The sequence below is a fragment of the Heterocephalus glaber genome, unplaced genomic scaffold, assembly GCF_053883595.1.
Source record: "Heterocephalus glaber isolate CG9 unplaced genomic scaffold, H.glaber_assembly_v1.0 deba00000676, whole genome shotgun sequence".
NCBI lineage: Eukaryota > Metazoa > Chordata > Mammalia > Rodentia > Bathyergidae > Heterocephalus > Heterocephalus glaber.
Genome location: NW_028258156.1, coordinates 25425108 through 25441434, shown reverse-complemented (window position 1 = coordinate 25441434; position 16327 = coordinate 25425108). Strand labels below are relative to the sequence as shown.

The 16327-nt window shown below is 41.3% G+C and overlaps 1 protein-coding gene across 3 annotated transcripts in view; it reads right to left on the bottom strand.

The window, feature by feature from the left end:
- Dnajc2 (DnaJ heat shock protein family (Hsp40) member C2) overlaps positions 1-16327 on the bottom strand; it is a 28916-nt gene that overhangs the window by 11206 nt on the left and 1383 nt on the right. For 2 of the 3 annotated variants that reach the window (XM_021253952.2, XM_004839716.3), the window contains exons 2-7: positions 15440-15630; positions 12719-12794; positions 4777-4875; positions 3123-3264; positions 1785-1865; positions 297-362 (exon numbers count right to left, since the gene is read on the bottom strand). In XM_021253952.2, the coding sequence (XP_021109611.1) occupies positions 297-362; positions 1785-1865; positions 3123-3264; positions 4777-4875; positions 12719-12794; positions 15440-15472 (497 nt within the window). In that variant the 5' untranslated portion in view covers positions 15473-15630. The remainder of the gene's footprint in view (positions 1-296; positions 363-1784; positions 1866-3122; positions 3265-4776; positions 4876-12718; positions 12795-15439; positions 15631-16327) is intronic. The other variant, XM_021253953.2, reaches the window with a different exon arrangement.

Here is a 16327-nt window from a genome sequence, read left to right as displayed (position 1 = left end):
ATGTCGTAAGAATTTCTCTACACACCCAGGGAAAACTAAAATACAACCAAGATTACTCATCCAAGAGAAGAATTTGCTGCACTGAGCTATTATGATGATCATATTCCTTGAAAATTCTTAAGCATAATGAGCCAGCCAGTTACTGATTTGGTCTCAGCTAGCTTAACTTTGTGAGAACAGATTTCAAAATACTGTACCAAAATACTTGAAGAAATATGAAAATATGTGATATGTTTTTATATTATCACAAATACCAAAGAACCAAATGTTTCTTTGTTAATGATTTGCTTACATACCATTCTGCTTTTTCTTTTTCTTCTTCATCTAAATAAGAAAATTCTCTCCAAGAATCAAAATTATACCTAATATAGACAGAAAATCAAGGCAGAACAAATGAAAAAACAATTCCTTTTAAAATTAAGTTAGATACACACAATGCTCAAGAACAGTAGTGGCAAGTAGATGAATCTGTCTGGATGGGTCCCTTCCCACCCTCTGGGCTACCACTGTGCTGAAGTCCTCAATGCTGTCTTCTTTTGTAAAAAGACACTGTATGTGGTAGACTGCCTAACGGGCAACTTGTAACACCCAGCTGAACTGAATCAGCATGGTCTGGGCATGCAGGATCCACCTGAAGATTGTTACCAATAGCCATGAAAAGAGAACTGGAGGGCAAGATCCTAGCCTGTTGATTTTCTAAGAGAAGCCTGCTGCAGATGGTTTTCCTGATGTGAACTAGGCAATTCTCGTCAGAGGAGGAGCTCGGGGCCTCGCTGTCGCTGGGAATGGCTGCTATTTTCATCAGGAGACCTCTGATCTTCACCGTGAGCATCATTTCCTGGCTCCAATGTGGATCCTTCAGTTTGGTAGCACAAATCATCTTACCAGCCTAGGTTTTCTGGCTTCCACCACTGGCCTTTGGGCCTTCCAGGTACAGATCCTCAATACGGACAAGCACAAAACACTGCCGTGGGCTTTAGGCCACTGGCTGGACTTGAGGACCTTGCCTTGGACTCTTAAGCCTTTAGCTGGACTTGTGTGGGAAACTGTTGGGATCTAGGCCCTCAGCTGAATCCTTTGGGCTTCTAAGTGTGCAGCTAATCTCTTGCACTTCTTTGCATTTGGCTTTTTGGGTATTATAAAATAAGCTTAGAAATTATGTGTCCTGTATTTAATGTATTCCCTTGCCAAATCCTGCTGACTACAACACCATATTTGGTATAAAATCGTAAAACACCCACATCACCCCTCCCTGCTGGCCTTTCTTTCTTAGACTTCTCTCTTGCCTAGAACTTGTCAAAGTCATCGCTGTCTTCACTTTCACTGGCTGTCAAGTTGCAAGGTAATGCTAGTAATGGTTACTTTGTTCCAGTTTGCATTCTCTGAAAGTAAAAGCAATTGTAACTGATAGAACTTAATTTTTTTCCTACAGTAATTTTGTTTCCATAGCTACAAAAGGCACTGTATTACTCAAGTACTTTTAATTTTCACTGAATTTAAATGATTGCTCAATTTTCTTTTATAAACTGCTAACGTGCTTGGTATCCAATCTCATTAATAGAAAAGACAAAAAAAAAAAAAAAACCCAGCCATAAAGCCTTAATAACACACCAAAGATATACAGCATTATGTGAAATCCTTCACTCATTTCTGAACAGAGTACTTATTTTTGTTCACTAAAGGTTCTGCAATTTACTCATCCTTCAATTAATTTATGAACAACCAAGTACTTGGTGACTACTTACCCTTTTAAAAAATGACAGCATCACAGAATACTCACTTACCAAAAAGAATAAAACGCATCTACATCTTCAAATGATGAATTCGTATCACCAAGTTTAGGGACATTTTTTTTATTTGACCATCTGAAATGTTAAAAAGGAAAATGTGACTAAAACTTTACATAGAAGTTTTTACTAATCCCTTCCAACCTCCGTCCTCAGTAACTTCTGCAACTCAAAGCCAGACAGGGAAGGTGAGGAGTGGCAGGAGTGACGTATTAAACAACACAGCTGTGATCGAAGTGAAGGCAAGGGGTCTGCGGGTAACGAGACAACTGAAATCTTTAACCACCAGGTTTTCTTTACTTCCATGAATAAAGAATGCAGCAGCTGCAAGGCGGGGTAGGACAAATGGCAAGTAGCCTCTCTTCCCAGGGCCACCACCCCTGCTCCTCAACAGGCAGCGCATCTGCAGTCTGCAGGCCTTGCCTGTTCAACAGTGTCCCTGACAGAGCCAGAAGATCCCCAACCCACACCACCGCCCTCTTCCTGCCTACAGCCAGACCCTAGGCTCCAGCCCGAACCTCACCTATGACCTCCATAGAGGACCCTGAAGCTGCTACCGACCCAGTTTTCTGCCCTATGAAATCACTACAAGCACGCACAACATACTGCGTCTTTATAAACATCTTCCCCACTGCTGTAAACAAACACGAGGGCAAAGGGCAGAGGAAATACTGAGTTGCACCAAGATGCTAACCAGCAAACCCAGCTGTGCAGGAGAATCACCTGGCAGCATTAGAAACCCCACAGGTATTCAGACTAACAAGTGAGAATCTGCAGGGAGGCCCAGGCATGTGTGTTTCCAGCTCTCCGGGGATCCCCGCGCACCGCGAGACACACGGTGAGGAAACAGCCGGTAGATGGATCCGGAAAGGAGACTGTAACAGCCAGACTGCACGCACTATTTTCAAACATACTTCAACAAAGCAAGTCACATATGCTTTAATCTGAAATATGAATCATTCTTTATCAGAGAAGTCTTGTAATAATTATGTCAAAAAAACCCTCAAAAGCTTTTCTCAGTTATAATGAGCCAAACTGTGTACCTACTGATAAAAGCACCACACAAAAGGGAACATTCTGCCACCCAAGGATTGGTATCACACTACATAAAGCCACACATTATTTTTCCCCCAAAGAAAAGTTGCAAGAAAAACATTCCATAAATTGTAAAGGAATTTCACTAAGGCAGAGCTTCTGTTTAGGGTGCAAAACAAAAACAGTGAGCTCACTAGAAGGCCTGGCTATCACAGGGAGGGGGACGAAGAGCCTGTGGCTACTAGAAGACTACACGAAGCAAGCTAACTGGGCATTGTGACCAACAGGGACTTAACTCACCTGGAATTCCTTTCAAACACTGGAGAAAACACTTCAAAGAAATTGTCCTTTGCTTCACTTTTAGATGGAACTGAATTATCAAAAGTAGGATCTATGCTGTTAAATGCTCGTCTTTTCACTGGATCAGATAGCATTTCATAAGCTGAGAACAAAAAGATTACAAACAGTAAGTTTACCTATTTTCTTCTATAAGAAGTCGATTTTGTGAGTTTTTGGTGTGGGGAATATTTAAGTTAGGTAACGACAGCTCTAGCATTACTAGATATATCTGGGCTTAACACCTGGTAGCAAGCGACAAAGTAATTTTTAAATAACAATTACAGAAGAAAGCAGAAGATGCTGAGGAAAAAACTGCCAGACAACTGGTGATTCCCAGGTTCTAAAAGGTGGAAGACTCTTAGGCTCCTTGAGCACTGTGTAAGAGTGGGCCAGGCAAAAGTCTGAAAAATGTGTATACGTGTAATTGTTTAAAAAGCAGTGTTAGGGTTGGGGATTTAGCTCAGTGGCACCATGTCTGCTTGATAAGCACAAGGTCCTGAGATCGATCTCTGGCACCAGAAGAAAAGAAAGAAAAGTAGCATTAAAGAGCTGGGAATGTGGCCTGGTGCTGGACTGCCTGCCTAGAGACTGTTAAGGCCCTGATTCCACTGTCACAACCACCACAAGAAAAAGAAAAAAAGCATCAAAACGTAAAACCACATTTAAGAAATGTTTAGATAGGGCAGTCGCATATTAATCTGCTTGATGAGGGTATGACTATATAGGTAGCAGTGAACAGTTGTGGGGTGTGCACGACGACACAAGTTTTACAGCGGTGCCAGAGACTGCACTCAGGGGTAACGTGGTAGGCAAGAGCTCTACTACTGAGCTGCGCTTCTATCCCCAATCAACTTAGACTAGCAAAACGCCCAGGAAATAGGTCAGGCCTGGAATACTGCCTCACCTAAGGAAAAGGGATCTAAAATAAACAACTTTCCATATATTTAATATACCGCAAAGGGCACTGGTAGAATTTTTGAAATGGCAAAAGATCACTAAATATAATACTTCAATGAATTAACAGGGCAGTGGTGGTGAACCTATGGCACTCGTGCCACAGTGGTGGGCTGTTTGTATCACCAAAAGCTCTAAAAGGTTCTCCAGCACTGTACTTGGGCTTGCTAAAATGCAGGCGCTAACTAGTAGGTCTGGAGCCAGACTTGAGATTCTAACAATCCCAAGGTGGCCATTTCAATGCTGGCAGGTGGAGCCTCACTTTGTACAGTGAAACTGTGGGGAATTAATACAAATAACCTACATGACTAATCGATATCATGGAATGTGTTTTCTGTTACATGAGAAAACCAAAATAAATAAATGAATAAAAGGAGATGACAGGAAACCAGAAGGCAGACTTTTGGAGGTGAGGCAGGGGAGTAAGGGAAGAAAGGAGAAGAGGGAGAGGAGGATAAAAGGATTAAAAATGATCAAGTTACATGTATATACCAATTTCCCTACATGAACTTCATTATTCTGTATTACTAACAGGCTAATAACAATAAATGTCACAGGTAAGTTAAGTGAAGCATATCATAGATAGGAAACCCAATCCCAGTAATCAATCAATAAAAATCACTGCTGTATTAAAAGTTCCTGACTGGAAAGTACTTCTTACCTTTAGTTATGCAGGTGAAATAATCATTGTCCCCTTCTTTTATTGGTTCACCAGCTGCTTTCCGTTTGTCTGGGTGATGTTTTAAAACCATCGCTTTGTCTACAAAATGAGTCTGATTGGTCACTTTAGGCATCAAAACTGAAACTAAGCATGAGCTAAATACAAACTAAAATCATAAAGCTAATTTTAAATTTTTCTCTCAGTAAAATATGTGCTTATTAAATGTGAAAATTACAGAGCAACTGAAGTAATTATTAGGCAAAGTGCCAGCACCCAAAGACAAATACCCACGTGCTTTAATAATTCAGGTGTGCTGGGGACGTAGCTCAGTGTTAGAATACTTGCCTGGAGGGCCTGAGGTCCAGGTTTCCATCCTCAGCAGTTACTTAGACACACACACACACACACACACACACACACACGCACACGCACACGCATGCACACACAAGCACAGGCACAGTGCAATCATGTATATATACATGTAGGTTCTGCTTTTTCAACCTGTCATTTGCCATTTTCCTTTTTTTCTTGCAAACTTCAAAACTTTCTTTTCAATGACTTTAGTATTGTGTTTCAAGTAAATTTATTCTAATTTAAGCATTTCTCTGTTGGATATTTACTTTGCTTCCAAGTTTTCACAATTATAAATAAAATCAACTTGAATAATTCTGAACAGAATATCCCCCATATTTAGGATTCTTAGGACAAATTCACAAAAGTGAAATTAGGGTATAAAAATGTAGGAATAATTTCTACCCCACAAGTCACCCCTTCATTCCCTAATGTGAACTTCCCATTCACCACAGGTTTACTAGCACTGAGGCTAACTCTAGATTTGTGATCACCAGTACTTTGCAATGTTTTGTTTCATTCATCCTTTATCTGCCTTTTTGGTGTGTGTCACTTTACAATATAACAATGGCTCCTTATTAGTACTTAGCATTCAGCATGGTACTCAGGCCCATTATCCCATAACCCTATGAGGAGATGAGGCAGAGTGAAGCTAAGCAAGCACAAGCCCTGCATCCTGCTCAAAGTCCAGGCCCAGGTGACTCCGAGCCATCTGACTCCCCGGCCTGTTTGCTTGCTGCCTCTCCTAGCTGCAGTTTCCTGTCGTTCATGCTTAATCTAAGTACTGTGTCCATACCCAGGGCTCACTTCCTTTATAGTTTCTGTTAGTACTTATAATACTTGTAGTTTCACTAATATTTACCACAGCTAAAAATCATTGTAATATTTTTTGGAACCTAAATGTAGTCGAGAAAGTACTTAAACTTGTCATTTTCCGAAATCTTAGTACGATAACCCTTCCCATCTGCACTGATTTGTCATGTCTCCTTTTCACACTAAATTTTGCAAGGACTTGTTTTGGTTACTTATTCTTGACTAAGAATGATCTTTAAAATGACTACATTTCTATATATTTGAGGTAACTTTCAAAACCTAGTATCTGTACATTTTTCTTGCACATAACCACTTTTGATTCCCACATTACCTATAAATAATATATTTCTTTCCATCTTCCTAATAACTCACTGACTCAATTCCAGAGTAGCATAAAAAATAATATGCAGGTTGTCAGGTGTGGTGGTGTGCACCTCTAATCCCAGCACTTGGGAGGCTGAGGCAGGAGGATCGCTGCAAGTTCAAGGCCAGCCTGGGCTACACAGTGAGTTCAAGGCCAGCCTGAACTATATAGTGAAACCCTGTCTCAAAAACCAAAAAATAAAAAAAAAATGAAAGGGCCAGGTTAATTTCCCCCATGGATTTTAACAGAAATAGCATTTTTGGTATACAGCTAAAACTTTGTTGCTTGGGGGCCTTAAATATTTATCAAAGGGAATTTTTTTTCAAAATTTTAATAAAAAAGGAATATTATATTCTATGGACTTTCACTCTCTTAGAAGATTAGATTAGCTATATTAATATATTTCCCAGGTCGTATTCCTGAAACTCTACCTGTTCCTAACACCAATCTTTTAATGCACTATTAAACTCAACTTGTATTTCACTGAGGTTTTTTTTTCCACTGCACTCATGAATCAGTGTGTTTTCTGAGACAGGATCTTGCTGGCCTTGAACTTAGGGCAGTCTTCCTGCCTCAGCCTCCCAAGTGCTGGGGTTACAGCATGCGTCACCACACCCAGCATGAATCATATTTAGTTGCAATTTTTTTGAGCGCTCTTTGTTGGGTTTTCATACTTGGATTATATTAATTTTGCAAAGTGAGTTGTTCCAAACCAGCTTATGTTCAGCATGAGCATTTACAATTCATTTAACAACTGAAATAATTCACCAGAAAATATACCTGGGCCTAAAAATGGTTTTTGATGATTCTATAGTAACTTTAAAATTTTCTTCTTCAATTAAAAAGTCAACTTTACTGAAATGTTTAAATTCACCACATATAACAGGAGTCTCAATAAAAAGTATCTTCTGCTGTTATCCTGGTATACCTTGCCATCCCAGCTATCCGGGAGGCTAGCTCATGAGGGTCAAACATTCAAGCCTGCATGGGCAACCTGGCCAGGCCCTGTCTGAAAATGAAATAAAAATTTTAAAAAGGCCCCCAAGAGTGTATCTCAGCACTGGAGCACTTGTTTCCAATGTGCAAGGCCCTAGATTCAATCCCCAGTACCTATGGGGAAAAAGTATCTACTGCAATGGTTTTTATCCTGTCTATGTGTATTTCATCGTTTGTTTTTTATTCTTATAAGCCTTTTTGGCATTTTAAAAATCTATTTTCTTCCTCCATCTTCAAGTTTTGTTTATGTGTGTGTTTCTGTGTGGTACTGGGGACTGAACCCTGGGCCTTCGCATTGAACTTTATCTCCAGCCTTTTCAGTTTTTTTAACTTGCAATCCTGTTGCTTCAGCCTCACAGAGTGGTGAGATTACAACTGTGAACCATGATGCCCAGCCCCTTTAAATTCTGATAGACAATGATCCTGCTTTTGTAAAATGAATCTATTAATACAACTTTCATTTCTAGCTAGGCCCAGAAGGGTATATCTAGTATCCCACGTGATTCTTTTGTTTGTTAAATCACATCTATTTCATTTAATTGAGATAAAACTTTTAAGGATAAAATGTTTAGATTTTAAGTACTCAGTTTAACAAACTGACAATTAAATATACCCATATAACTACTAGAACATCCAAAAGAAAATTCTGGCTATTTCCACCTCCACAGTTCCCTCATACTCTTTTCCCATCCCCTACCAATGGGGCAAGCACATTCTGATTTACCACAGACTACTTCTGAACTCCATACAAGTAAAACCTATAGTCTCTTTGTGTGTGACTTCTTTCAACATCGTGTTCTGAGAGTCATCCACGTTCTTGCGTATACTTGCAATTTGTTCTTTTTTATTGCTGAGATTCCACTTAACCAAAAACACAGTTTGCGTATCCACTTTTCTGTCAGTGAACATCTGAGTGGCTTCCCACTGAAGGACATTTTGGGCAAGGCTGCTGTGGACCACTTTGTGTAAATCTTCTATACTACATGGAGATATTTCCCCAAATCCTGCCCTTGCAGGCACTGTGGCAAGTAGGTCTGTTTTCCTCAAGTCCAGGATTTTACTTGTTAGGTCCAGGAGCCACTGCCCTGCTAAAACTAGAAAAGATGCATTTTTGAATTCTAACTGGGTGAAGCAGTAAGCAGTTCATTAAAGGTCATCAGAGAGCTCACAGAATCTGAGAACCAACTGTCAGGCATGGAAGCTCAAGAATCAGATTATGCCGGGCAGCTCAGCGCCCAACCCTGCAGACACTGAGCACAGGGCTTGGCTGCTGCCCTGCTACCTGGGAACGCTCTGCATTTGTCTTCAAGGTGCTCTCCTCAGAACTCCAGGGTGCTGACTAGTGAACCCTAAGCCACATGCCTGTGTGCATTCTCCATCTCAAGACAAAAAGAATTTTAAAAATCAGGTTAGTTTTCTTCTTTGAGATTGTTTCTATTGCACTGATTCTGATTTCTTCCGGGGAAATGTAGCGTCTTTTTCTTTCCATCGGAACCTTGGGGAACATATCTCACGGTTGGTTGGCCCCTACTTTTTTCTAGCCAAGTGCTCTTGTGTTTTCTAACTGTGTATCAGCCTGTATGATTTTAAATTCTGCTCTCGTGTTTAGTTTTCATACATCCTCTGCTTATTTCTCCTAAATGCCTATCTCATCCTACTGGTGTCTTCATATCTAATTTGAAAGCAAGTAAGTTGCCATTTGAAACTCAAGACAAAGTCTGAGAGAGGTGCATCTCAACTGAGAGGAGGCTCAACTTTTAGTGTGTCCTCTTGGAATGCACTATTTTTCCTACACTGCTTTGTCTGCCTAATCATCTTTTGTCACTTTATGTATATGTGGGGGTGGTCACACTGTCCTACTTACATACTGCTCCTAGAGTCGGGGGAACATAAGATTTTACCCAATTTTTAAAAATAGGGCCAAGAGGGCCAAAGTCATTGTCATTATGAAAAAGTAACGAGATAATTTGGGCACAGCTGTTGTAAGTTTACTGATATTTTACACCCCCCCCTCAAAGTTTCTTGGGGGTTTGTTTACTCACCATACTGTGGATTGAACCCAAGGATCTTTTCACTGTGCTACGTCCCCGGCCCTTTTTTATTTTGAGACAGGGTCTTGCTAAGTTGTTAAGACTTAGGTGTTTTCAGAGTACACCAGAAAGGGGATTTTTATTGTACACTCACACTGCTATTACTACAAAATCTTTAAACATGATTTTTAAATTTTAGAAGCTTGGTATCAAAGCTTTTTATTTAAAATGTCACAAGGGGCCGGGGATTTAGCTCAGTGGTTCTGCCACCTGTCTCGAAAGCACAAGGTCCCGAGTTTGTTCCCCAGTACCAAAAAAAGAAAAAAAAAAAATCACAATTTAAGCTAAAATTAAATCTTGAAAATTCAAATTAGACCTTTTTCATGCAAAATATCAAACCAATAGGCATCATATGCCAGTGTACTTGAAGAACAAATTAAAATAATTTAAATACCACCTTAATACAAATACTTTCTTTTAACCCACAATTCAACTTATCTAGTAATTTATTCTTTTAATGTAATAAAAAAAGAAAAACTGAACACTTACTTTATTCAACTTTAAATGACTTCCTAATTTTTCTTATAGCGATTCAAACTATATTAACAAAAATAAAATTGTTCCTGTGTAACAGGATGTAAAAACTCAGGGGATCTCACATAACTTTGAGCAGGCTCAAACTTGTGTTTTTATGTTTGTGCAAATGATTATAGATTTGCACACACGAACTGTGCCCTTCACTTGGACAAGACTTTCGGAAAGAAGTAATAACTGTTTTAGTCAGATGAGAATGACAATCTCCTTCTGAATAAACTGTGATAAAATAAAGAGTTCCAGTTCTTTCAGCTAACAATCTCTGAACAAGTGCTGCAAAACTGTGCCACAGAATATTGAAAAATTAGGGCTAGGGATGTAGCTCAGAGGCACAGTGCCTGCCTGGTAGCCGTGAGGTCTTGAGTTCAATCTCCAGTACCAAAAAATAAAAAAATAAAAATTCTGCTACGTCTAATAGAGTAGACTTAACAGGAGTAAATGCTGTTTCTTCTTTTTTTTTGGTTTTTTGAGACAGGGTCTCACTATTTAGTTCAGGCTTGGCAGTGGCCTTGAACTCATGGCTATCCTCCTGCCTCAGCCTCCTGCATGCTGGGATTACAGGCGTGTGCCACCACGTCCAGCTAATGGATGCTTCTTTTACAAGTTATGGTTCATTTTTATTCTTTAGAGAAAAAACCAATTCCTTCATTTTAAAATACCAATGATTTTCATAGTTCTATATAACTTAAAATTTTCTCACAAATTTATATGCATCATGATGTATTTATTCAGCAAAATATTCATTTAATGAGCAAGTTGCAGGTCCTAGGTCATTAAATGAGGAACTGTATATAGATAGCATGTATACTGTGATACAACAAAGAAATGGTCAAAGGAGACTTGAACTTGATCACTTTGCTATTATTTGCACAACTCTGACTTGCAGTGCTGTGATGATCATAGAACATAAAACTGTAGCACTGTACTGTATATTGCAATCAGTTTTTACTGTATAATCACAGTACTGTATAAGCAAGGTGTACTGCACAAAAAAAGACTTTGAGGCTCAATAAACAAGATGTATAGAACTGTATCAAAAAAAAAAGATGGGGTTGTAAGTTCAAACAGTCATTAAATAGGTAGTCATTAATGGAGGAAGGTCTGTATTTGAATGCTATTCTTATACTAAGACTCTGCAAATAGTTTTCCTTGGACAATGAAGTTTTTCTGACATCTAAGTGTACTACATGACAGTTCATAAGCATTAACGTATGCTTTGTCTAAAATCATGCTGGCCTTTTAAAAAGCAGGTACAGGTCTAAAATAATCTGACAAATCCCCTCACTTTGTCAAAAACTATTTCTGGTGACTTTCCTAAATGTCAGCACGACGGGGAAGGATGAGCCCATCTACTACCCCAGCCTGCAGCAGTATTTCTCCACAGCAGCTCTCTGGTAGCTGTGCTCACGGAGCAGCACACCTCCTCCTCCTGACTGGCCCTGAGTCCCGAGTCCTTTCCACATGGCTGCTCTCTCACCTCCTCTGACCTCAACACCCATTCTCCACAGCAGAGGGCAGGCGGTCTCCAGGATAAACAGAAAACCGATCACCTTCACCTCCTCCTTGAAACTTCACTAATCAGGTGAATGAATGTGTAACACATTCCTGCCGGCTTGAACCACTTGGTACAAATGGATCTAATCACTTGTCTCAGTCTTTTTACTGATAAAATTAATTAAATCTATAAATGAGCCAAACCTAGTTAATTGCTTGAATTTGAATAATTACTACTCAGATATAAATACGGTATATATAACAGGCATTCACGATGGCTGTACCACAAATTAGGTTACAGTTTTTTATACCATTTTAGGGTTTTCCTTATGAAGCTGCAGTATGACGACATCCGGTCTGCTAAGTCAATGCTTTCCTGTGCATTACTCCGATCAAAGACAGGATCAGGTTTTACGCTTCCCACGGCTCACGCCTCCAGTGGGACAGTCACGCATGTGCCACTGGTGGTTCAAATTGGCAGGATGACCAAGTTCAAATCAGAGCCGCTGGCAGTGAGACATGAGTTAGGGCTCTGTCATGAACATGATGAGAATTATGTCCACGTTAAGGAACATGCGAAGGAATGCAAAGGCCAGGGGGCTTGGGAACATTAAAGCAAGGTGTTTTACAAAGCATATGAAGACTTGGTTCCCAAAATGTTCTTCCTCCAATTTTTAACTCTGTCATTCAAAATAACAATAACTCTTTCTTGGGCAACAGAAAGGATGGTATCAGCAAAGGCAAAACCTGAAATCACAAAATAACACCAAAAAACCGAAGTAACAAAGTGAGATTCCACTAAATATGGCTACCTATTTCTTTTAATAGCTTGCCACTGTGAGAATTTGTTTTGTTTTGTTTTTGCTTGCAGTACTGGGGACTAAGCCCAGATCCTTCATTCTAAGCTACATCCCTACCCTTTTATTTTTATTTTGAGACCGGGCCTCACGAAATCGCTAAGTTGCTCAGCCTGGGCTTAAACTTGTGATCCTCCCTGCCTCAGCCTCCCAGAGTGGTGGCTTGACAGAATGTTCTTTATCTTCTCTCTCATTCTCATACATACATACACACAAACACACACACACACACGCACGCGTGCACAAACATTTATCCCTAATGAGAGTGAGACAGTCTATACAAAGTCTTATTTTTTTCTAGTTCAGGAGACTGGTTTTACGCTTATGACAATATAACACTTGCAGTTAAATGTAGGGTTACATCTACATATTATGACCCTGTGACCCTTTCCAAAAGAATAGCACTTCCTATGCCAAATATTTATTTCCAAGTAAGTACTTACGAGCTGCTTTGATCTGTCTCTGTGTAGCTTTGTACCTTACATGGCCAAGTCCAAGAACTGCGTAATGATCTTGGTTCTGATAAAGATACAAAAGGGAGTCGAGTTGGAATTGGACTTATATACCCTGCCCCTTATGTTTCGTATCCTACAACAATGTTTTCCAAAGTGACACTTCCACGTTAGAAACCAGGGACAGGTTCTACACAGAAAGGGCTCTGTGGACATAGAAGTGTGGGAAATGTGAATAGCCTTCTCTTGTTTTGTTTTGGTACTGGGGACCAAACTCAGGTCCTTGTGCTTGCAGGGCAGGTGGCAGAACCACTGAGCTAAATCCCTGGCTCTTTTGTACCGGGAGTCAAACTTAGGACCTTGCACTTGCAAGGCAGGCGGTTGAACCACTGACTAAATCCCTGGCACTTTGGCTTGTGTTTTGAGACAAGGTCTTCCTACGTAGTACAGGTTGGCCCTGAGTGTGCAACCAGCACTGACTCTCTACAGCCTTCTTAACAATTTGTATGCACACAACCTAAAAGGCTCTAAGAAATCTGTAATTACAAAAAAACAAAACAAAACAAAACAAACCCAAGTTAACAGAATCTATAAAACCCAGCATTTCCTAAGCCTACCTGACTAAAGAACCCCTTTGTCCTATAGAACCTATTACTATCCCATACCTATCCTTAAATCAAGGGACATCCAGGTACATTTCTGAACCGAGAGGACCATTACATTAGGTCTTGGGGCTGAGCCAGTGGACAGTGAGGAGCCATGCAGAACAGAGAGGGCAGGTTGGGTGGAAGTTCTGAGAAACTGAGGGATAAGGCTCCTCGGGTACAAAGTAGCTGCTCTGGCCAACAGCCTAGCAACTAAGAAGCTGAGGCAGCATCTGGAACAAGAGCTCCTTAGATCAGATTGTGTGCTTTGTCTTGACAATGAGGGCAGCTACCAAGTACACAGGAAGTTGAGGGCCTAAGACCCGAGAGAAGAAAGCCCCACAGGGTGACAGTTTCCCTTTACTGCAGGGTTAGGCTTCGCATGGTGGGTTCCTTCACTGTGCCTGGCAATCACAGTGCACTCCAGTTCGTCCACCTTCCGCTCCCTGAGCTGCTTCATCCCTCAACCCCTTCTCCACCTGCTGCCGGCCCCGCCCTTGTTCAGCTAAAAACTATAGCTATCTCAAACACATCAACCTTGAGGCATCACATGTAGCATTTTATGTCAATTATACCCAAAAATACTGTTCAATTACCCTACCGGAAAGCCAGACTCTTTCCCCCAGCCCACCTGCACCGTACACCTTCCTATCTTCCTGACTGAGATAGCCTTTCCTGAGACAAATTACTCCACCCTTCCTCCACATCCTGAAATCCAGCTTCTCCTCAATTTCAACTGGGTTATCTTCCCCAGGTACAGATGCTGTTGTCTCCCATCCCAGCCGCCCTTCCAGTCAGCGCCCACAGCTCTGCCGTCACAGCTCAGCTTCCGGAGAAAGGCGCCCACACCATTTCCTTGTTGCCTCTTGCATTCGTTCTCAACCCACTTTAATCAGGTTCTGCATCCCACCGCATGGCCAATAAGGCTGCTTTCTTCCTATCAGTTTCCACCCTCACTTGACTTCACCCTCCAGCAGCAACCCAGCAGCCTCTGTCCCTGGAGCGTTCATGCTCCCCTGCTGGCCTCCACCTCCTGGGGCCATTCTCAGTCACCTCTAATGGCTTCCCGACGTCCGTCAGAGTGAGCCTTGGGCTTTCTTCTCCCACAGTACACTGAGACCCTAGGGCACTTCGCTCAGCGAGACTGTATCTGCTGCCCATACCCCTCGCAGACCTCTCCTCTGAGCACCCTCCGCCTCGGTCACACATCCCAAGTAAGAGGGGGTCCCTGGTCACTCCCTGCCTGGCATTCTCCCCCACTCTTTTTTTTTTTGGTACCCTGGTTCGAACTCGGATCCAACGCTTTCAAGGCAGGCGTTGGAACCACCGAGCTAAATCCCTGGCCCTCCCCCACTCTTGACGTGCTGCTGCATGCACCGTTTCATTCATCCTCACTGTAATCCTGAGCTGTGAACAATCTCACTGAACCAACATGGGAAATAAACGCTTAGATGCCCAGTAACTTTCCCAAGGTCCCAGTGCACTGAACAGTCACACTAGATTTGAACCCAGGCATTCTAAGTCCATGGCATACACAGGTAATGCCTGTTGGTCTACATTCTTTTCCATGGCTGGTGTCATTCAAGTTCTCCCAGCTTCAACATCACCCATGTGCCAACAACATCAAGTGACCCTGGCTCTAATCTTTTTATGGAGCCACAGAGCAATTTCTAACCATCTTCTAGACAACTTTGTTAGTAGAACTTCAACTCTGACACAGCCAAACTTGGACACATCACTCTGTGCAAGTTCCTTATCCTGTGTCCCAGGGCTGGTCACTGATATCACAATCCAGGTCACTCAGGCCAGCCTTCTGAATTCCTCTTCTCTCGGGCCACACAGCCAAGGTCACCGAGCCCTGTCAATTCTACCAAAACAAACAAACAAACCTCTTCCTCAAAACCCAGCCACAATTCAGTTCAAGTCTTCACCTCTAGGCTGGGTAAGTGGCACTCCATCACACTTATTTCGCTGAAGTGCTGTTCTACATGGCTTGTTAATGGAGAAACCCATGGACTGTTGCCTATGTTGACATCCCTTCGCTGAGCAAGATTCAGACATTACATACCTTCCAGTCTTTAGGGTCAAGCGTTTTCAGCATGGGAAATTCTTCTAACTGCAATTCTTCATCTTCTGATTCCTCCGATAACTCTTTCTTATCCTCCAGCTCCTGGAAAGAGGCAGAAGCATTTCTGTTTCTCCTCTTAACAAAAGCTTCAAACCATCTTCCCACAGGTTCAACTCGACAAAGTGCAGAAGCTGTGATTGAAAGTGATGAGAGGTTTCAATGCACTGGATGGAACAGACCTGTTTCAAGGCAACAATCTTTCTAAGGACCTAAGCTCAAAATAGTGATACCTTCAGAAAGTAATTTTCAAACATCAACTACAAAAATAATTATAGTTATCCAGTTTATTTGAGTGTCAACCAAAAATCAGCATTTCTTAGTACTTACAGTGTATTCCATCACCCTCTCCCAGTGAGCTGACAAAACACTCAGCAACTTGTCAACAATGAACCAATACTTTTCTGGGGGATGAAAGGAATGGGATGAACAGAGGAAGCACTGCAAACTGCTCTACTTTTGAGCAATGATAGTAATGAGGCAATAAATGATACAATGCCACCAAAAGTGAGCCTCAAAAAACAAAAATCTTCTAAAAATAATTTAAAGTATCTTAATTTCTTTTTTGGTACCAGGAATCGAACTCAGGTCCTTGCGCTTGCACAGCAGGCGACGAAACCACTGAGCTAAATCCCCGGCCCTAAGGTATCTTAATTATTGAAATCTTGAAATAGTTACTCATTTTTTTTTTTTGGTACCAGGAATTGAACTCTGGTCCTTGCGCTTTGGAGGCAGGCGGCAAAACCACTGAGCTAAATCCCCAGCCCCCAGTTCCTCATAATTTTAAGGATTCACTACCAATGATTTTTGTTTCTGAAAGACAATTTTCGA